The sequence below is a fragment of the Vulpes vulpes genome, chromosome 4 (assembly GCF_048418805.1).
Source record: "Vulpes vulpes isolate BD-2025 chromosome 4, VulVul3, whole genome shotgun sequence".
Classification (NCBI taxonomy): Eukaryota; Metazoa; Chordata; class Mammalia; order Carnivora; family Canidae; genus Vulpes; species Vulpes vulpes.
Window position 1 is genome coordinate 68,062,954 of NC_132783.1, and position 21,631 is coordinate 68,084,584.

At 47.0% G+C, this 21,631-nt stretch overlaps 1 protein-coding gene and 1 long non-coding RNA gene across 3 annotated transcripts in view; one reads left to right on the forward strand and one right to left on the reverse strand.

The window, feature by feature from the left end:
* Positions 1-7,094: 7,094 nt before the first annotated feature.
* LOC140598612 (uncharacterized) lies at positions 7,095-12,205 on the forward strand. The gene is made up of 2 exons (XR_012001081.1): positions 7,095-7,479; positions 7,875-12,205. It is a non-coding gene; the product is annotated as an uncharacterized lncRNA (long non-coding RNA).
* Positions 8,190-21,631, reverse strand: part of COG2 (component of oligomeric golgi complex 2) — a 50,521-nt gene continuing 37,079 nt past the window's right edge. Inside the window, exons 11-18 of one of the 2 annotated variants that reach the window (XM_026008675.2) lie at positions 18,664-18,725; positions 16,813-16,964; positions 14,949-15,146; positions 13,997-14,069; positions 13,564-13,706; positions 11,874-12,013; positions 10,410-10,593; positions 8,190-8,882 (exon numbers count right to left, since the gene is read on the reverse strand). In XM_026008675.2, coding sequence (XP_025864460.2) covers positions 8,787-8,882; positions 10,410-10,593; positions 11,874-12,013; positions 13,564-13,706; positions 13,997-14,069; positions 14,949-15,146; positions 16,813-16,964; positions 18,664-18,725 — 1,048 coding nt within the window. In that variant the 3' untranslated portion in view covers positions 8,190-8,786. The remainder of the gene's footprint in view (positions 8,883-10,409; positions 10,594-11,873; positions 12,014-13,563; positions 13,707-13,996; positions 14,070-14,948; positions 15,147-16,812; positions 16,965-18,663; positions 18,726-21,631) is intronic. The other variant, XM_026008678.2, reaches the window with a different exon arrangement.

A 21,631-nucleotide genomic window follows, 5' to 3' on the forward strand; every position in this document is an offset into this window, starting at 1 on the left:
ATTCTAATAAATAAAATCTTAAAAAAAGGAAAGAAAAGAATCCTTTCACTTAGCAGCAAAATAAAAACATACACATGCAGGTCCATTCTAGGGCTTTGAGCCATATATTGGGTGAAATTCCCATGTGGGCTGGTACTTAGCCATCATTTGGAGAAGCTTTATGTGATGCTTTCTCCTGGACACTTCTATCTCTAAATGGCAGGTGGGTGCGTGGTGGAGGCCCCATCCTCCCCACCCCCCCATACACACACACACACACACTTGCAGCTGGCAAGGATCCAGGAGGACAGGCACTTCCTCCTTTCCAGGGACACAGGGTCAGACCACTGCTTCCATTGCGCCCAGGTAGTGGAAGATAAAGAAATCCTCTCTGTCGAGTGCCTCTGCCTGCTGTCCTCTGGGGGGATTAGACCCCCACCATCTAAACTCAGGCAGAGAGTGAGGAGGAGGTGGACGCCCGGCAGCCTCACACCGTTGACAGTGAAGATGTTTCCTGATGTACACACAGCACTTTCTCTCACTCCCTCCGGAGATGCTGAGATAACCAGGCAGGCCCACTGGCGAGGAGGCGCACAGCAGCCAGAGAAGCATCCAGGGGTGAGAGTGGGGATGACCGTTCCAAAGTTGAACCAGTTCTTTGCTATGCGGTCTCAGTGGTGTGAGCAAAAGCATCTGTGTCCTGTTTGCATGACGACTGTGCTGCCCACTTGTGCCCAGGCCTTGCCTGTCCGTCTGCTGGGCACTGTCCAGAGGGGACTGAGAGTGCTGTGAGGACGAGAGGCAGGCCTGCTCCTCAGTGTCCCCCTCATGTTCCCAAGCACCTGGCTAGTGTGGAACACACCTCCCTGCTCTCATGTCAGGGGGATAGCTGGGCCAGGCACAGGAGAGGCAGCATGGCGGTGTTCAGGAGTTGGGTTCCCAACACTGACAAGCAGAGCAGGAAGCCCACATCCAACACTTACTGCGACCTGGGGCAGGTGACTTCCCCTGCCTGGGCTTCCCCGCACTTCTGCGTAAAGTGAGAAATACCTGAACAAACAAATGAATAAAACCACCGCCATGTCAATGGCAGTCAGTCCACAAAAAAGTCATGACCTCTACCTTGTCTGGAGTCCTGTTCCATAAACACACAGCAGGAGAAGGATCCCTCCCAGAGCCTCCAGAGGGAGCGCTGCCTGGCCAACACTTTGATTTTGGCTGGTGAGATCCATCTTTGACTTCTGGCCTCAGAACTGAAAGAGAATCAATTTGTGTTGTTGTAAGCCACTACACTTATGGTAACACATTACAGCAGCAGAAGGAAACACAAGCCAGCCTTGGCGTGCACTCAAGCGTGTGTCCTAAGGGCACCACTGGGGGACCTTCAAGGCTGCTCCCTCCACATTCCAGGCTCCCCTTTGGGATGGTCTTCAAGGAGGAGTGCTCCCCCTATCCATTAAAGAGGACCACTGACCATACAGGGACCGGCTGGCACCTGGGGAGCAGAGGTGAAATGTCCCAGGGAAAGCTCTGGGAAGGGCCTCAGGTTTGCAAACCCTTTGGGGTCCAGGCAGCACCCATCCCTGTCTTTAAAGCTGCAGGTGAAGCATTTTGCTGGGAATCATTTCAGTTCCTGGCAACCTCTACCCTCTTTCCTCAGATCAGGCTCTGCTTGGTCTGGCCGCAGGGGGAGGCCCCAGATACATGTCACACAGATATGGATGGATGCTTGGAAGTTCTAATGTATTCAGCTGGCTGCCTCCCTCCAGCCAGTGAATGAGCTGGAGCAAGGGGTGCATATTCCCCACAAACCCCTACACCTCGCAGGATGTCGGCCTGAGTGGTGTCAAATCCCGGGAAGATAAGTACAACACAGCACCTGTGCTTTACTTGGTCACTTTGAAGAGACAGCAATCCAGATGTCCTGAGCCCTCCCCGCCACGTGGTAATGAACTGTGGGTGCTGATGAGGGTCCCCCTCTTCGGGGATGGCAGGGAGTCTGTTCCCCCAGCAGCCCCGACCCTGCTGGCCTGGCCCTGGTTTCACTTGGGTAGTTTACCTTCTACCACGCTCTGCACCCCTGGATCCCTTTTCCCTCAGAGGCCCAGTGTGGGGCAGAAGCTGGCTCCCAAACCCTGTCTGGTTTGGGCTTTTGGGAACGGCTACTAGATGCCAAGTCTCTGGGGAGAAGTGGAAGTTTAGGAAGCAGCGTGTTAGAGATGCAGAGCCTTGGGCCCCACCCAGGCCCCACAGTCAGCATCTGCCTTTTCCCAGGGGGCCCGAAAATGCACACTGGACTTTAGGGTTAGGGCCAGCACGGAAGCCCCCCTCCCAGCACAGGCTTCTGGAAGAGCCAGGGGGCCACGACCAGCAGCGCCACCTCTTGGATTCCCATCCTTGGGTGGAGGACACATCTTCGATCAGAACTCTGTGACAGCTTCTGTAATTCCTAAATCAACTGCAGACGAGAAGTGGTCCATATATATGTGCACAATGGGTTCAGAGCTATTCCTGAGACCCTCCGGCTCGTCCTTCCCCACATAGGACAGATGTTTGGGAGGTGCTGACCGAGTGCCAGCAGGGAGCCTGAGGCACCACCACTGACGTCATCCTGACTTGTGAACCGTGGTCTTGAGGTCTCCCACAGTGATGTGAGACAGCCTTGCAACCAGGGGATGAGAACTTTGGTGTCCTTCGCCAGTTGTCCAGAAAGCAACTGGCAGCGGACTAGTGCACGTCTCCCACTGAGCAGGCTGCTGGGCCTCAGCGGGCAGTTGCTAGGAGTACGATGTTGCTAACCGACCCGCTGCTGCTCTGTGTCCTCCAGCTCTTTCATAAATGGCAAGTGGGTCAGGATGTTACCAGGATACAAAATACGAACATTTCCCAGATTACTCAACACAAATATATTAATTCTGGAGGTCTGTTCCTCTTAAACCATTCTTCACTAACTTCTAAGTCTTCTTGGAGTTGCCAAGTGCTTCTCCCATAGACAAGGGCATGACTCAGCAGCTCAGATCACCTCCAGCCTGGGCATGTGTGGGACCCACAGTGATTCAGGTGCTGGGGGTACTTCCCGTGGCCCACTGAGGAAACACCGCAGATCCCAAGTCTTTACTGAGTTTAGAAAACTCAATGATTTTTGTTTGCTATTCACTTGGCAGCCAGCCCCAACCTGAACAGACATGAGGCCACGTTACATGATCCTATGTTACACAAGTTTGTGGAAGTGTGAAGAGTCCTCCATTTGCTGCAGAAAGATGTTTGATTACGAGGTGCTGTTCCGGAACCCCCAGGTGACCACATGGTACCCAGGACAGAAACCATGTTACCTTTCTAAAGTCTGAAAAATTCTGGTCTCTGAAACATGTCCTGAAGGTTTTGGACAGATTTTGGATTTGAATATTACCCCATGTGATTTTTTTTTCTAGCAGAATTTATTTTTTTTACAGCAGTTTTAGGCTTACAGCAAAATTGAGCAGAAAGTACAGTTTCCATAATACTAATAGATGAGAGTTTTGATGCCATAAAAGTCCTGTGCCCCACCTATTCATCCCCCACAACTCTTGGCACCACTGATCCTTTTACTATCTCCATAGTTTTGCCTTTTCCAGAATGTTGTACAGTTAGGATCCTTCAGTATGCTGTCTTTTCAGATTGGCTTCTTTCTCTTAGCATAGCAATATGCATTTAAGACTCCGTATCTTTTCATCACTCGATAGCTCATTTCTCTTCAGCACCCAATGACATTCCATTGTCTGGATGGGCCACCATTTCATATATCCATTCACATACTGAAGGCCAATTTGGTTGCTTCCAATTTCTTTTTTTTTTTTTTTTTTTTGTAATTATGAAATAAAAGCTTCTGTAAACATCTATGTGCAGGCTTTTGTGTGGACACTGGTTTGGCATGTGATTTTGTTAACGACTTTATTTATTTGAAAGAGACACAGAGAGAGCACCAGCAGGGGGAGGGGCAGAGGCAGAGGCAGAGGGAAAGAGAGAAGACAATTCCATGCTGAGCAGGGAGCCCGACGTGGAACTCATTCTCAGGACCCGGGGATCACAACCTGAGTCAGGCAGATGCTCAACCACTGAGCCACCCAGGCGCCCCCATGTGATTTTTAAAGCTGCAGAATGAGCAGATGTTCAGGGCACCTGTGAGAGATCTCAAGCACAATGAGCTGAACGGCAGTGGCCCATCACTTCGGTGGGGCGGGGCCCATAGCCTACCCCCGAGCATGCAGGTTACTCCACACTTCTGTTGAGTTACCTTACAAGCTACCCTCTGAGGCTTGTTTTTAATTAAGCTTTGCTAAGTGGGTGGGACCAGTCTGTGGTTTAGGCTAACCTGGTGCCCCTCCCGAGGCCACTTCCTTCTGAGGATCTCCCCTGTGGCCCATGAGGGCCCTTCCGTTCTGGCCGGTGGGAACACACACCATTCCCAGCCCCTCGAGCTCTGAGGATCGTTCTACTTACTCCTCTCTGGGGACCCACACCAGCGGCTCCTCAGCACCCTGCTCCTCTCCACTCGCTGCCCCCCAAGGTCTGGCCTCCTCAGCACCCTCAACGCCAATCTCTCTCCAGCCAGTCACCAGGCTCTGGGTGTTCCTATGCGGGGGCCTGAGGGCCACCCACACGGGGCTGTTTCCCTTCTCTCCGGGATCCTCCACTACTGTGGTCCTGTGTCCACACCCCGGCCTTGTTCAGCTGTTCATGGTGGGAGAGTGACTCAGGTCCTTGTTATGGCCTCCAGCTGGGTCGTTCACCCATCGAAACACCACCTCAGCGATGACTAACACCCTCTAGTTCCATGGTAATGAGAGCTGAGACAAGATGAGAATCCCGAATGTTCTGAGACTTGGCGGGAGAGTGAGTGCTAAGGCTCAGCGGGACACGGCCGTGCCCGGAGCTGCGGGAAGGGAGCCTGTGACCAACACGACGCCCGGCCACCAGTTCAGGGAGGCGCCTAGCGCCTGGAACGTTGGCACAGGTCAGTGCTGGCGTCTCCTTCGGAGCTGCTGACCCAGGGTGAGGGAAGGGGGAGGAGTGGGCAGACAGGGAGAGGCCTGCTCTCTCCCACAGCGAGGAGCCCTGGTCCAGGATGGCTAGCAGCCGGCGGGAGGAGGGGGGGAGGTCTCTCTTGGGTATTAGGATCCCAGTACCTAGAAAATAAATGGGGCCTTCAGAGAAGAAACCACCCACGGACCTGGCTTAAGAAGCTACCATTCGGGGATCCCTGGGTGGCACAGCGGTTTAGCACCTTTGGCCCAGGGCGCGATCCTGGAGACCCGGGATCGAGTCCCACGTCGGGCTCCCGGTGCATGGAGCCTGCTTCTCCCTCTGCCTATGTCTCTGCCTCTCTCTCTCTCTCTGACTATCATAAATAAATAAAAATTAAAAAAAAAAAAAAAGAAGCTACCATTCACTCAACGTCTGCCATGCACCACATCTTGAGTCCAGGAACATGAACCTGAGCGGGAAGGTCTCCACAATCTCAGTGGTAGGGTCACAATCTGCCCACTATTGTACCACCAGGGCTGCTGCTGGCCTGAAGGCACCTGAGGTCCTGAGGTCCTGGAGTCCTGCCTGCTGTAGCTCACCAGGAGAGGCCTGAGGACATGGGGGCAGCATTTTCCACAGGCACCTTTGTGGCTGAGCGGTTCTCATACGGCAACTCCACATAGTAGGTCCAGGGAGCTGCAGAGAATTACTAGTAAAGACTCCCAGCAGATCAAGGTGTATATCTAAAGCAGCTGCAAAATCTACTTTCCTCTCTTCTTCCTGGACACAAAGCTAGACCAATTTCCAGTCCCTGTGTGGCTGAGCTCCAGACACTGGAGTGTGTGAAGTGTGGTGTCCTCTTCCCGGCAGGGCCACAACCACTCCCCGGCGTGGCTCTTCATGTGCTTTTCCTTTGGCTGCAGCAGAGGGCGAGGAGACTGAATGGTGGCCCCCAAAATGATATGCCCACATCCGAACCCCCCAGAACCTGTGCATGGAGACCTTACTTGGCTAAAGGACCTTTGCAAACACAACAAAGTTAGGGATCTCATGATGAGATCCTCCGGGATTGAGCAGGTCCTAAATCCAATGACAGTGTTCTTGTAAAAGACTAGAGAGCAGACACAGAAGACAGACGGCCACATGAAGGTGGAGGCAGAGATGGACTCGTGCCAATGTGAGCCAAGGGACATCTGGAAACATGTGAGGTGGCAAAGAGCCCTCAGAGGACGCATGGCCCCATCGACACGCTCATTTGGACATCTACCTCCAGAATTCTGAGCAAACAGAATTCTGTCGTTTTGAGCCACCACATTTGTGGTAACGTGTTACAACAGCCATAGGGAACCCACACAGGAAGGCACCCTCTGAACGCGGAAGTCGTAGGATGGAGATGGCAGCTTGCAGGCAGCCTGGGTCCCCAAGTGACTGTGTGGAGCACCCACTCGCGCACTGCCTCCTGGCGCCACATTACTCTTGGGCTGAGATGGCTTTTGATTCTTATATTCTAAAGTAAAAAATCATTATAGTTTTACTATAAAAATGTATTGCTTCATCTCTAACTTTGTTCAATTATGATTCTTCAAGGCAAAGCTAACAAAACACACATTAAATGAAGGAGATGGCCTGGGGAAGCCAGGATTAAGTGTTGTAGAACCTTTTGTTTTTTTTATTAAAGATTGTTTCTTCAGTCTAGAAATAGGGTTCAGGGCCCCACGTGTGTAGCTTTGCGGAAACAAGCCCAGAACACAGTGTTACTGAGCCCAGGCCAAGCCTGGGGCCCCGACCCTGGACTATCAGCCTCCCTGTACCGATGTTCTTACTACGGAGGGAGAACTACCTGTTGGCAAGCAAACTGGACTTGGAACAATCTTGCCTGGATTTAAATTTGGCTTGTTAGTTATCTAACTTTTTAATTTCTATTTCCTCATCTGCATAATGGGGATAACGTGGAGTTGGAAGGACTAATACACTGTATCCCTGCCAACCTCCTTTGTGGGGACAAAGGAGAAAGGCAAAGCAGTCCGGGACCAGGCTGGAGGGAGGTGCTCAGCCACGTGGCTATCCAGCAGACCGTCAGCCTGGTAGGGCTGTGTCTCCGCTCCCGCAACACCCCACTGGGCATGGTGGGAGGTCAGCACTGCCCACAAGGGCCTGTTGACACTCGGAGGCTAGTGTAGGGGAGGCCACCGTGGCGGCTCACAGATTCCGCTGAGCTGCAGGCTCACCTGCTGGATCTCTTTGGCTCCCTTGGGTGCGAGCAGCTTCAAGGAAGCACAACTTCCACAGGCGCCCCCGTCCTGAACTTGGCATCTAGAGGAAGCAAGAGACAAAGGTGGGTGCCAGTTTATCTCCCCTGGTTCCAGGTCGGCCTTGCTCTCTCTCACTTCACACCTGGCTTTCCTTCCCGACCGCTCCTTGCTGCCTCAAGGCCCAGCACCATGCAGAGGCAACAGCCCACAAAGACAAGACAGCTGAGCCGGCTCCCGTGGCCAGGTGAGTTCCGACCCTGATGTTGAGTCCTTTCTGCTCTCTCACCCATGGGGCTGGGTCTGACCAGGCTGCCAACATGGTCTGCTTAGAGACCAATCCAGTCGGGGCAGGGCGCTCCCTGCTGAGGCCAGGCACGCGCGCTCTCCACAGGGCGCAGGCACAGGCCCTGAACAGAGGGGAAGCCACACTGCCCATGGGCTGGAAGACATGTGGCCAGGAGCTCCTGCTGCTGTTCTTGTCGCTTCTACTGGGGTTCCTCCTGTGCTCCCTATTTCTGCAGCTCTGCTTCATCACTGCACTTAAAAAAAAAAAATTGCTGCTAGCTCCCAGATCTTCTTAATTGTCTATTGCTTAATTCTTAATTGTCTATTGCTTATCCCATTCCTTTCTCTCTCCAGAGCTGATCTTTGAACAGAGGAGACGCTGAGCTGTAACGAAACACAAGCAGAGGAAGCGCGCCTGCCTCTGTGGGGTCGGTCAGCAGCAGTCCACCTCGTTCTCCTACCTCTTCCCAAAATTCCTGCAGTTGTTACCTCCTGACACACATGGGTCTGTGGCCTTGTCACCTCCCACACCTGCAGGAGGTTTTCCCAGGCAGGCCCCACCACAAGCGGTGCAGGAGGCAGGTGCCCTCAAGGAGACACACCTCACAGGGCACCTGGGAGGAGCACCATTTAACCTGCACTGGATCCACAAATAAAAATTGCACACACTTTTGGCAGACACTTTTTTTATTCAGGAAATACATCTTCCCTACTGGTTCCAGCCGCTGCCAGGAATGATGATGTGATGGGAAGCACTCTCACTGAACACCCAGTAGGAGAACAGAGGAGCAGCATTGCTTCCTGCCTTTTAGAGTGTCACCTCACACAGCAGGGCCCAGCAGAGGAGGGGCTGAGGGGAGCGAGCCACCTGTTGTGGTCACCCCTGCAGGCAGGTGCTTCCCATGGCAGGGCCAGTGGGCCAACTTTCCATAGTCAGACATCTTATTTCCTCTAATCGTATTTTAGAAATCGGCTCTTCCACGCTAAGATTTACAATAAAAATAAAATAATTTGCTCTGTAAACTATAGTAGAAAGTTAAGTGTCTTAAAAACTATCTTCCATACAACGGAAAAAGGCTTCTGTGTTCTGTTCTGGGTGAAAGGAGACCCAGGTGTGCGGAGAGAAGCCGCATTGGCATGTTGCTGGAGACATGTGGAAGCACTTCTTGGCCTCAGAGGCTTGGAAAGAGGACGGAGCCACCTTCTTCCCTTCGGGCTTGCCGTCCAGCTTTCCTCTCCCTGTGGGCTCTTCCAAGATGCTCACGGCTATTCTGCAGTTGCCTGGTCCTTGGCGGCGGTGACCAGCTCTGCCAGGGCTGGGAAGCTCTTTATGTCCTTTGTTGCCAGGCCCATCTTTTGTATCTGCAAAGGCCACGAAAGTGAATAAAAGCACTGTGGTCTCAGCTGAATACGAACAAAAGGCCCTTACGAAGGACACAAGAATAACTACCACCCCCACCCTCCAAGAAATCAGAAAAAGGCAGCTCCCCAAAGAATGGCAGAGTATTTTTTCCCTTCACAGCAAAGGATTTACTCATTATAAAGCTTCACTTTTTTGGGTTAAAGTTAGCATTCTATGAAGCCAGCATGTTCATTTATCTAAGTCCATCAAATCAGGCTTACCCAGGGTAAGAGCCTCTTTTGTGGACTGGAAAAGAAAATTCACACAAAAAGAATAATAAAGTAAACTATTTGTTAAGCAGAGAGTTTTTCCAAAAAGCAATGGCCTGAGCTTTTACTTTCTTCACTTGCCATCAACAACCTTTTCTCAGAATCTGATGAATTGCGGACGCTGTGGCAGAGAACCAGAGTGAATTACTGAGGCAACCGAGTTGTGGCATATCATGTTCCCACTGTTGTTAACAACGGCAACAAACCACACACACACACACAGGAAAATCTACACCAAGTACTTCACATCTGTGGGCATGTTGCTGCTCATCTGGGGACCAGGACCACAGGGTACCATTTCTTTTCATCCCCCTGCTTCCACCCACCCCACCTATGTCTGGTTTCTTTGTTTCTCATTTTGCTGTAGCAAGCTGTCTTGTTTGTAAAAGACTGTAAGTTTCCCTTGTGAAATAAAGAAATGGAGCAATGGATTCCTGCCGGGATGTATCTGTAAATTCACCTCAAAGCAGCAAATGTGGATCTCCCGTGACAACCCTGATATGCAAGTCCTCAGTGAGCTAGAAAACCAAGCATCTCCTGAGGGAGCTTTTAGGATCTCACTTCTTTTCCTCTAGCAAAGGAATTTCCTGGAGGACCCATGCCATACAACGAATGTGAACAGCTTAGAAAGCCAGCTTCTCAAGAGCAACAAGTTTCACAGTCCTTAAGCAAGTCACCTCTGTATGAGCAGAGACCCTGTCCAGAACCTATACTTGCCTCCTAAGTGGCACTATATTCAGGAACGTTCATCTACCTGCCATGACTCTAAAACCTGAGAAAACCCAGCCAGGGAAGCAAAGAAGTCAGGCTCAGACAACTCCTTAAGGGCTGCAGTGAGAAACCCATGAGCTAATGCATTTCTAGTTATTCTAACCGCCTGATTATGTCTCAGACACTTTCCGGTCAGTGGACAAAAAAGACACCATCTTCTGTGAGCCCATACTCCAGCGGGCTTTGTGAACATGAGGGCCCGTGAGCCAAGCAGATGTCAGCTGCACCAAAGACCAGTTCATCAGACCTCAACTGTCAATTTACAGTGTTGGGTACACACCCATATCTCTTTCAAGTCTGGGGCTCTGAACCTTCTTCCAGCTCTGGGAGTGGACGCCCCCCCACCCCGCTCAGCAGCACGTGTGGGCTCAGAACAGCCACCAGGAGACGGCTGGGCCCGCAGAACTTGCGTCAGACACACGGGGCTGATGATGGCTCAGGGCTTACCTGCTCTCCCAAGTACTCCACATCTAAGGCCAACTGCAGCCTGATTTTGTCATCATCACTCATGCCACCACCACTAGGACCGACGGGATTGGTGGGAGTGCTTTTTCTGGCTTGTTTCAGCCTTTTCAGGCTCTCCTCCATTTTCCTCACCGAGCTCAAAACGTCTGACACAGTTTCGTAGTACCTGGAGCATAAGACACACCCACTGGTAAGACGGAGGCATCTGTGTGCATCCCCAAACAGATGAACTGGCTTTGTGGACCAAAGCAAGAGATTTTTAAGACAAAAATTCATTTCCAATTAAAAAATCAGCCATGGTACATTTATCAATGTTTCTTAAGACTGAAAAAAACCCAGAGTCTTGACTCTCTACCACTGCATTCCCTCAGAACTGAAGAAATATGTATATGGATTCTCTGTACAATTTTACTCCCAAACACTAAGAGGAAATCATGGGCCAAACTGTCTTTCCTACTTGAAGGGTGAGCAGCTGGAGCTCATTCCCCAAGTGCAAGCAACAGATTCATTTAGAGTCAGTCCTAGGAATGGCTCATCTTTTAAAGAATGGAAGCATTTCAAAATTTTAAATAAAACTAATTTCCTTCACAATAATCTTAATAAAATTTGCAAATTATAAATGAGTTGCATTTCAAAACTTAGTTTACAAGCTGGTTACTTGGCACTTTGAATATATTTGCCTGCAAAAACAACACTATAACTCATGGTTATGTTCTAAATTAACCCACAAATGTCACTTAATTCAGAAACAATTGAAATAAATCAAATACTATTGCAAAATAATTATACAAAATTCCATAATAAAACTGAATAATATACTCGGACATAACTCAATGCTGGCATTTGGAGAAGAGTTGATTAAATGAGAAATAAGGAGACATTCAAACACGGAGATGCTGAAGACCTCCTTATGTTTTCAAGGGTTGCAGGGTTTTAGGCACTGAACATTTATCCATTGTAATGATACTTCAGAAAATATGTTTTCTTTTCCTAGACTGCAGTGGCCTCACCAGTAGGAGTCTTTCATTATCTGGAGTGATCCGACCCATTTTAGACTGACACAGCTGAGGAGAGAAAGAATCCTCAAGGAAAAACGATGCCTGGACTTGCAGTAAGAGGCCTGCATGAAGTGTATAATGGACAGCAAAACCCAGGCCTGCCCAGGGTAGTGCAGGACCTGTGTGAGACCCAGGGAAGTTCGGAGGTGGTTTAGGTGGAGGCAGGTGGCCCAAAGCGCTCTGGGTGCAGGAGGAGTGAAGCGAGCACAGCTTAGCCATCAACACAGACAGAAGTATTAAGCACCTGTACCTGACTCACCCAGTGACACACTGACTTGATGTGCTCACCACCCCGTCAACATGCAATCAATCCCCTGGTGGCCTCAGTGGTCTCTGACTCAGGGATCTTCTAAGAAAGTCCGGAATAGCCTACTTCTAAGGTACTCACTTATGAGTGCTCTCAGAAAGTGCGCCTTCTAGCCACTGCTGAATTATTGCCTGTTTGAGCTTATCCTTGTGCCCACTCTGAAGTTGGTAAAACGGCTTCAGAGCACTGTCCACATAAGAGGAGGCTGTTGTTGGCACCTCCTGGAATAATGATGGTAGAGGTTAAAAAAACATATAAAGAAAAAAAAAAGGAGAATAAGTTACTCAAAACTTCAAAGAGATGCTAGTGATGTATCAGTTTTGAGACATGTACAAACGTCATTCCCTCCCCAGAATAACACTAATGTCTACAGAAAAATACCTGGAGAACAGGAGGGAGCCAAGAAGAGTAAAGCAAGGGGAAATCATATTTAGAGCAGAGCCAGAAAGAGGAAGAGAGAGAAAGAGGGAACAAGCACCTAAGTGTGTACACAGAGGAGGAGGGTTGTGCTTGACTTGGTGCATTTCCAACGAGCTCCCACCAGGTGGACTGACCGACCAGCAAGGATCTAGGGCAAGTAATTGGACTTTTCTTAGTTTAAGTTTCTTCGTCTGCAAACAAGGACACTGGCATTCACTTTATAGAACAAATGAGAGTATCTGACCCCCAAGCATCTGGTAAATATATTAACATCATATTGAACAGACAGGGAAAGCTGGTGGCTTAGTAAAAGAATATTAACGAATTTGGGAATATAAAGTAGGTCTCTCTCTCCCACTTTGACATGGGAGTTTCAGGTCAGATCAGAAAGGGAAAATCGGGTGACAAAGTACTCTTGCTGGAAGTGGTAAGCCTATTGCACATGCAGATTTTAAAAGGAAAAAAGGAGTAGCCACAAAGGAGACTTGCTGAAGCTCAGTTCAGCCCTCAAGTGCCTCCAGGACACCGAGTCAGACAGGCAGAGGAACATAAACAGGGAAGATGCCAACGTTGAGGCTGCCCTAAAACAGGGACGTTTGCAGGAACTCCAGAGAGACTCCAGAAAAGCACAATGTCCTGGGAATTTTCACAGTTCTTGGAAATAATTTTAGTAGTAAAGTGCCTAACATCCAACACTACAATTGAGGAAAAAAAGAAAATTCGATGGAAAATTAAATGACATGTGGCAAGAAGGAAATGAGCATAGAGATGCCTGAAACTGAGAGCTCAGGAGAGGAAACTAAACCACTGGTCAAAATGAAGTCCCCAAATCACCATTCTATAAGATGTGACAACAGGAGAATTCGACCTTGAACATCAGTGTGCATGCACACTTTTTTGAAGTCTTATAAATGCTTTTCATACTCTTAATGTAGCTTTTCAAATCTTATCAAGTTAAAGAACAGGAGAAGGTAGGTACGTGCTAGGGCACTATGAAGGGAACAAGGTAAATTCCATTTTTTTCAAATATAAGCTACAAAAACCAAGAGAGTATAAAGGAGTTAAAAATATTTTATTAAAATGCTTTCTTCTGAAATTACTATCTTTCCCTAAGGCCAAAGGAATCCAAACAAGTCAGTTACTGTCTGAGTCCAATTCCGAAAGCAGCTGACCATCCACCCAGGGGGGTCCCCTTCTCAAATATTCTCTGGATGAGGCTGAGCAGGTCTGCCTCTGGGCAGCGCTGCCCCTGGGCACCCATCTCTGTATCTTAATCTGCCACTACCCCCTTGGTGGCTCTCCTACTATGTATTTCCCCACTTCAAAATTATTTTCAGGGAGTGGTGCTGACCTTATTGGTCCTTCGGTAAAGCCTGGGAACCTCCAGGGCACTTTTCAGGTAACTGAAACAAGACTCACTTAAGTCTTGGATGATCCTGTTACTTAAGGCAGGAACACAGGCGGACAGAGACGTCTGAGAGTCCTCCAGGGCTGCTGTTGAGACATATAGATTCAATTTAACCACTTACTCAGGCCCAGATGTGAATCTTATTTTAGACAGCATCATAGTAGTTAGTGTACAACAGTAAGTCAAATCAAATCAAATCATGAGAATTAAACAAAATATCTCATTTAGAGAAGTTAAAATCACAGAACAGAATACAGATACAACCAAGAATTTACAACTAGAGAAGAAAATGGCATATACATCCTACAGTCTCTAAAGTTTTATTTAAAATTATTTCTTAATCAAAGATTTGCTGAGTCTAAAGATTCATTTTTACCTGAGATAGAAGAAAAATTCTTAAAGCCAATCATTTCAAGTTTTGGCTTGATTGTTTCCAAGAGTTCTGGAAGCTGAAATAAATATGCACTTTATATATTCAGTTACTTCTTATAAATCAAAGGAAGAGGCAATTCTATTTGCATCTATAAACTCTAAAATATTGTTAATGAATGCTGAAACTAGACTCAGGACTTTCTGTCATTTTCATCAGAAGAAAATAAAACTCTTTACACTTTCATGATCATAGAATCCAACAACACAGGAAAAGCAGTCCACAGCTATAAGCAGACCCAGGGAATTAGCAGAAGCATTTTCTATTCTGTGGGTCACCCCAGTACCAAAAACAGCTTACAAGGAAGATCAGATTTTGCTCAAAATATATTATTTGTTCAAGCGCCACAAAATATTTAAACCGGAGGAAAGGAGAGTTATGTATCAGGGCACTCAAACACAAATTCAATCCACAAAGCCCTCTTCATTAATGATAAAGGCCCTCAATATGGACCCCTATCCAGGGAAAACAGAGGGGGAAGTTCTAACAGTTCAGCACTTTCAAAGTACAGCTGAAGATGAAATGTTACCAGGAAATAAGTGGTCAAGTGCGGGAGAAGCAATTAAACTCCAGCCCATTAGCAATCATGCCTGCACAGAGAAAATGGAGCTAATGGACAGATGGTGTGTGGCTCCCCCAGAGCTAATGACAGCGTCACTGAAAAGGAAGCAGAGGCCCCAGGGTCACACAGGACGAGACTAGACTGATAAGCAAGGAGGCAGAGAGCCCACCTGTAGGAGAGACACTTCGAAGGGCAGATGAACGTGTCTCCCCAGGTACCCCTGGGCCCCATGATGCTAAGCCCCGTGAAGCCAAATGGTGTCAGGTCTTTGCACATACGGCCTCCTGTGGGAGCACTGAAGCTAGCAGCTGGAATTCTGCCGGGACATGGGCCTACCTGCTCCTGAAGCTTGTCCAGGTCTGCTACCACATACACAAGTTGCGTACTGGAAATGGAGACCACAGGCTTTGTTTCCGAAGGGCCACTTCCTTGGTCTTCACCATTTCCTTGGGTGACGGAAGGGTCTTTGCTACCAGTTACCAAAGGTTTTTTAATATCCTTGGTACTTTCATTAGAGATGGGCCTGAGTAAAAGCTGAAAAACCATTTCAATGATTATTTTTCCACTAGCAACATCTCTGAGCTTTTATTTTTGTGGGTCAACAACTCACCTAAAGTGACAGCTATTCTACAAAGTATTCAGTACAAGTTCACCAGTGAAAGCACAACAAGGAGAAACAAGGTCAAACTACATACAACCTCACGTATGCTTATCCTTAAACCTGTGTCTAATTTCTGATAAAAAATAACAGGTAAAAATAAAATAGGTCCCTAAATAGAACGAAAATTAATTTCTGGAATATCACAGTTTTTAAAAAAATTCATTACCTCTATTAGCCAAATCATTTACCAAGTATGCTTAGTAAATTTATTACTATAATTAGTAAGGATAAAAAAATTAAAATCCAAACCTCATTATGCTCCAAATACTACAAACAAAAGTGACTCACATCATGTATTGTTATAAGGGAAAAACCAGAGAGAGATACTCTGGCATCAAGAAAAAAATGGAATAACAAATATTCGAAGCAAAGTAACTTATTAGTGACGTAAGAATTAAGAACACATGAAGCGGCCGACTTGGGCCTAACTGAAGAACCGCACCAAGGCCCGTTGTGTCCCTGGAACCGACTACACAGTGCTCTTCAGAAACAGCTTGAAGGATGGGTTGTCTGCTAAGACCCTTTTGAGCAGAGGAAGGCAAAAGAGAAATGGAAAACTAGCTTCCACAGAGCTTCCAGGATCTGCCAGGCACTTCTGTCAACAATTTGTTGGTCAACAAGTATCTCTTTACTCCTCACAACCACACAGAAAAGCTGCTTTCCCATTTTACAGATGAAGAATTTGGGACTCCTAGAGCTAATTGTCCCAACATCACAAAATATAAAAGTGGCAGAACCTGGGTTTGATTCTGACTGAAGCCTGTGCTCCTTCCATTAGAACATGCAGCAGGATGACGACATGCTTGTCGCCTACTCCAGCTGAGATGGCATTCCCTCCCAAGATGAGGCTTCTTCATGTTGTCCTTCCTGAGAGCTAACACACGCCTATCTTCATACTCCTCACATACACTTAACAGGCTGCTTATCTGTCTCACTGGAGACAGTCCAGGAGGCAGGGCCTCTCTGAGGCCGAGACACAGGTGCGGGGCCTGCTTGCGTGCTCAGTGCTGGCCTGTAGGAACACTTTATGGACAATGCCTTATCTTTACAGGTGTGTGCAAATCTAATACAATCAACTACTTGACAAAGATAAAAGTAGGCTGTTTTGAAATGAAGAGAAGGTTAATTAATTTTCCTATCTTTTAATCTCCATGATCACATGATTTTTTAAAACTTCCAAATACAATTAAAATGTGTGTATTTTTTATTCCTACTCACTTTCATTAAAATGAGCATCTTTGTTTTAATATGGAGGCACCTCAAAAATTCTGGCCTAGAGAAGGGAACCAGAGCTTGTCAGTGCGGCACCTTCCCATAAAAGGAAGCACTATGTGATAATTAACACCCGTAAAAGGCAATGGTGCCTAGACAAAAAAGGAAACAAACATGGCTGCAAACTTGAGAAAGGAGCCCACTCTTGTCCTCCAGATCAACCTCTCGTGACAACAGGGCCTTGTAAAATCTTAGCACACCTAGTGTTAAGGTGTCTGGAATTCCCAACAGCGTTGAATGCATAAAAGCTGCTGGGCCAGCCCTCACCTCACTGACAAACATGGAGTATCGAGCCAAAATCTGCAGCGTGAGCCTCCAGAGACGATGCGCCAGCGCTGGCAAGAACATCTCATCTGACCAGCACTTCTGCAGGCTGCTCCACGTCCGGTGAGAAGCCAAAAGGCAAAACGAACTGCCAGCTAGAGAGGAAAGAGGCATGTAAAGAATCACAGGCAATTCAAGGCTTAATTCTAATATTTTCAATGTGTAATTCCAGAGTGAAGAAGTGGCCATAATCCATGCTATCATATCTTTCATGACAATGAGTTTTCTACTTTTATACAATTCCCCTCCCCAGGTGTTTGAGAAATATAAAACATACACAGCATTCAAAATAATTTGTTAATGGGTATTTTATACCAAATCAATAAACACAATCAGGAGTGACAGTCACCTGCAAGGGTTTCAACTTTAGTTTTGAATGTGTCCTATTTTGTCTATTCTTGTGTTCCTCTACCTGAACACAATATTTATGTACAGGAAGTCCATTATATATGACCATGTTTTGCAAAGACAGATGGAAACAAACTTTGAGGCTAAAACAGTGCAGTCCAGGCGGACTTAGCCACACAGAAACGAACTGAAGTTTCAACAGAGCAGCCTAGAGACCGATGTAGCTACAGAAATAGACATACAGCATGTAAGAGGCCACCGGACATGAGATTAATGAGGCTATTAAGGAAAGCAAGCATGTCTGGAACCCACCAAAACCACTGTCACCTGCCCACTATCCCAGGATGGGGGCTGAGGACCCTGGAGGCCTGGGGCAGGAACCCCAGTTGTGAATCATCCCCCAGGAGGGAAGAGCCATCCTTTTTTTTTTTTTTAATAATAAATTTATTTTTTATTGGTGTTCAATTTGCCAACATACAGAAAAACACCCAGTGCTCATCCCGTCAAGTGACCCCCTCAGTGCCCTCACCCATTCACCCCCACCCCCGCTCTCCTCCCCTTCCACCAGCCCTAGTTCGTTTCCCAGAGTTAGGAGTCGTTATGTTCTGTCTCTCTTTCTGATATTTCCTACCCATTTCTTCTCCCTTCCTTCTATTCCCTTTCACTATTATTTATATTGGGAAGGGCCATCCTGATCCTTTACCTCAGCCTGGGAGGAAAGCAGATAGAAGCCAGTTTGCTATACAGAGAGCTGATCCCCCGGCGGGGGGCGGTGGGGGGGGAGATCCCCTTCACATGTTATTATATTCAGAAACAAAAATGAGGTCTGCTTCCTATGTTTTTAAAGCATTTTTAAAAATCTTAATTCCAGTGTAGTTAACACAATTAACACACTGTTGTGTTAGTTTCAGGTGTACAATATAGTGAATTCAACAATTCTGAACATTACTCAGTGCTCATCATGATACATGTCCTCTTAATCCTCACCACCTATTTCCCCCTCCCCCCACTGACCTCCCCTCTGGTGACCATCAGTTTGCTCTATATAGTTAAGAGTGTTTCTTGGTTTGTCTTTTTCTTCTCTTTGCTCGTTTTATTTCTTAAATTCCATATGTGAGTGAGATCATATGGTATCTGTTTTTCTCTGACTTATTTAGCATAATACTCTCTAGCTCTATTCATGTCCTTGAAATGGCAAGATTTCATTCTTTTTTTACAGCTGAAATAATCTCATTATTTTACTATGTTTATAAAGAAGTTCTATAAACAAAAAAAAAATTGATTTCTTTTAGCCTCTTTAAAAAAAAAAAAAAAGAGGTTGAGTTATGCCTTGAAGGTCTAACCTACTGCCTGACAGGACAAGGGGCATGTACCCTCAGAATGTGAAGGTCTAGGTGACTGGCTGAGCTTCACTCACTCTCTGAGGAATCACTTTCAGGAAGTTACCTGGAGCATCCTCCAGTACATCTGTAAGTGCTGCTTCTAAGGATCCTGCGATTTCTCTAAACCTGAAATAGAAACAAGAGCACAGATTACAGTTTATGCAGCTGCTAAATGCCTTTCCCTGCCCATTCTCCCACCTTCCTGAGGACCAGGATCACCTCCACCCGCTTGTCCCTCAGCCTGACACTCTTAACGATGCCCAACCAGCCCCAGAATGCCTATTCTCCCAAACGTCTTTTTTAACTAAACTAGGAATACATTTTTCTTGATTCAGCCACTATTACATAGGGCTTCTCTATTATTTCCAGCTGAGTGGAATCACAACTAACCCCACATGTTTCAAACTAAACAAGTTGCCCATGTAAGCCTCCATCAAGAAGCTGTGCCTGGCAAGTCCTAGCTGGCTGGACTCATGCCATCACCTCACAGCCAGAAGATGGTATTTATCTCCAATCCATTTCTATTTGCACAATCCCAGGAAAGGACACGTCCCCAAACTGAGGAACAGGAAGGCTGTATTCCGTGTCTTTGCAAACTAGAGAAAAGCCACTGCAAATAGCCCATTAACACTATAACAGCTTGCTGCTCACATGCTTCCTATTTCTACTGAGCCCCTCATGCTGTCCAGCACCTACCCAGCTGGCACTGCCACCCAACATCTGCATCACTGCTCTGTGGGTCAGTTTCTTGTGTTGGACTGCCAGGCATCACAACATCCCATCACAAACTTGTTTTAATAACTGATGTGGGCACATGTTTAGGACTTCGTGACACGAAAAGTGTATTTTTTAAATGAGCTGCTCATGTGGCAATCTATTTCCCAACTACGTACCTTCCCCCGTCGCATCTTTCCCAGCACACTCCTGTCACCAGCTAGTTCCTTTGCTAGCAACACATTCTGACATGCACTCAAGATAAATTTACCTAATTGAGCATTCTGGATTTTTATAGTGTATGTGTGCTTTTTAGAAGTGGTTCAGAGATGGAGCTTAAGGAAACTTTCTGAAGGGGGAAAAGAACAGTACATTAAAGAGCAGCAGCCATGCCTTCCACAAATGTGCAACACAGCACAAAGCCCAGGAGCCCAAGGCCGCCCTACACTGTTAGGGCTAGCCCAGTTCCCAGAGCTTCCTGTAGCCTACATAGACAGAAACTGCCTAAGGAAGCCCACAGAAGGCTCGCCTCCCCAAGCTGCTGGCGACAGGCACAGGGGGAACAAGGGAGAGGCAGAAAGGTGGGGTGAGAAGAGACCCTGGGAGGCTAACCGAGAATGGCAACAAGAGGGGTGGTGACCCTGTGCCAGTGAAGAGAAGGGGGAAGAGGTGCTCTGAAGATGGGAGAACACACCAGCCCCAGGTCTCAGCCTCAGGCCCCTCACACTACCACTTTTTCCAAAACCTATACAAACTACAGACAGTAAGCTCCAACAGGGAAAAGGCCTGAGAGCTAACCCGGCACTGTTGATGGCTGGGAAAACCTGGAAGCAAGCTACATGGCCCCAAGTAAGGAAATGGTTACAAAACGTGTGGCACATTCATCCTAGAATGTGGTATGAGAAGAAGTTGGCTTGAAGCTGCCCAGCAATAAGAACAAATATAAATAATTTAGTGGTAAGTAAAGACACAGGACACAAAATTATGTGTATGTTTACACTAACAATGAGAACACACACGTGAGAAGGTACCAGAACCAAAGGTGACAGGACCCCTGGTATCTCACTGCCTTCACACAGCCCTTTGCCTGTGTGACCAAGTGGGAAGACTCCTGACAGTGCCACTGCCCAGGTCACTTGACAGAGCCGTGCCTCCCCAGCCAGAAGCCCAGCACCAGCGCCTCATGCAGCTTTGCAGAGCAGTTAGCTGCCAGGATTGAAGTGATAGGTTACAGGTCATCTTGCAAAACAGCAAAAAGTGAGAGGTTAGTTTGGTGGAACCTGAGAAGCCATGCCGTGGTTTGCCCATGCACATGTGATGCCATTCTGCTCTCACCAGGGTATTTGTAACAAGGACAAACCCCAAATAAAACATCTCTAAATGCTTAAATTTGGGTTTGGGGAAGGTCTCTAAACATCTTCCTCCATGCATGCTACAGGTCTGCAAGCCTCCAAAAGTGCTCCTATAAAAATCAATACGGCAATGAAAATTTCCTTCTGCTCAGTGGTATATCAGAAATGTTGCAGGGCACATCTCTACTTTGCGCACACACACATACTTGAGGGCAAAGGGTAAGCACATCAATGCTGTTGACTCCACATCATTAAGGAGAAAATATGCTATGTTTGGCATGTACCAAACACAGTACGTACTGTGAACATTCTGGGAGTATATAATATTCTAATAAGATTTTAATTAAAGGACGTAAACCTTAACCTTTGGGATTTAAGAGACTAACACCTGCTTCTAGGTAGCCACTGACACACAATTTGACACCATTTTGTACACATTTGCATTCGTTTTCATCCTATGAGAAACTGAGTCCTAAAGCTACTTTCCAATATGCCTATAAAGAGGAGTGAAATGAAGACCCAGCAGGGTCTCAGGAACAGTGTGGGGGTACAAGTATGCTCCAGAAGGTGCTGGATGGGAGTGCTGCCCTTTTTCCTAAGACAGTGGGGATGTAGGCCTACAGTCAGACCAGAAGCATAAATCTGTTCTCAAGGGTGCAATATGAATATTTCTCCCTATAAATATGTCAAAGCATACCACCCCACTGGCTTTTAGCTTCCTTTACATGACCCTGAAGTGAATTCGGTAACAATACAACTCTGACCCTAGTCATGTTTGTGGAACTTTTTGTCATCCCTCAGAGTAAACAATTCAATACCTGGTAAAAATCAACAGAACTGTCCTACAAAGTATTACCTGAATTTATTTTTAAAATGGAAAAACAAACATTGAATACAAGTTCCACACTTCGTAACTCAAACGTCATTTTTGAAAATTTCACAAATTTTAAAACACTTTACAGACAA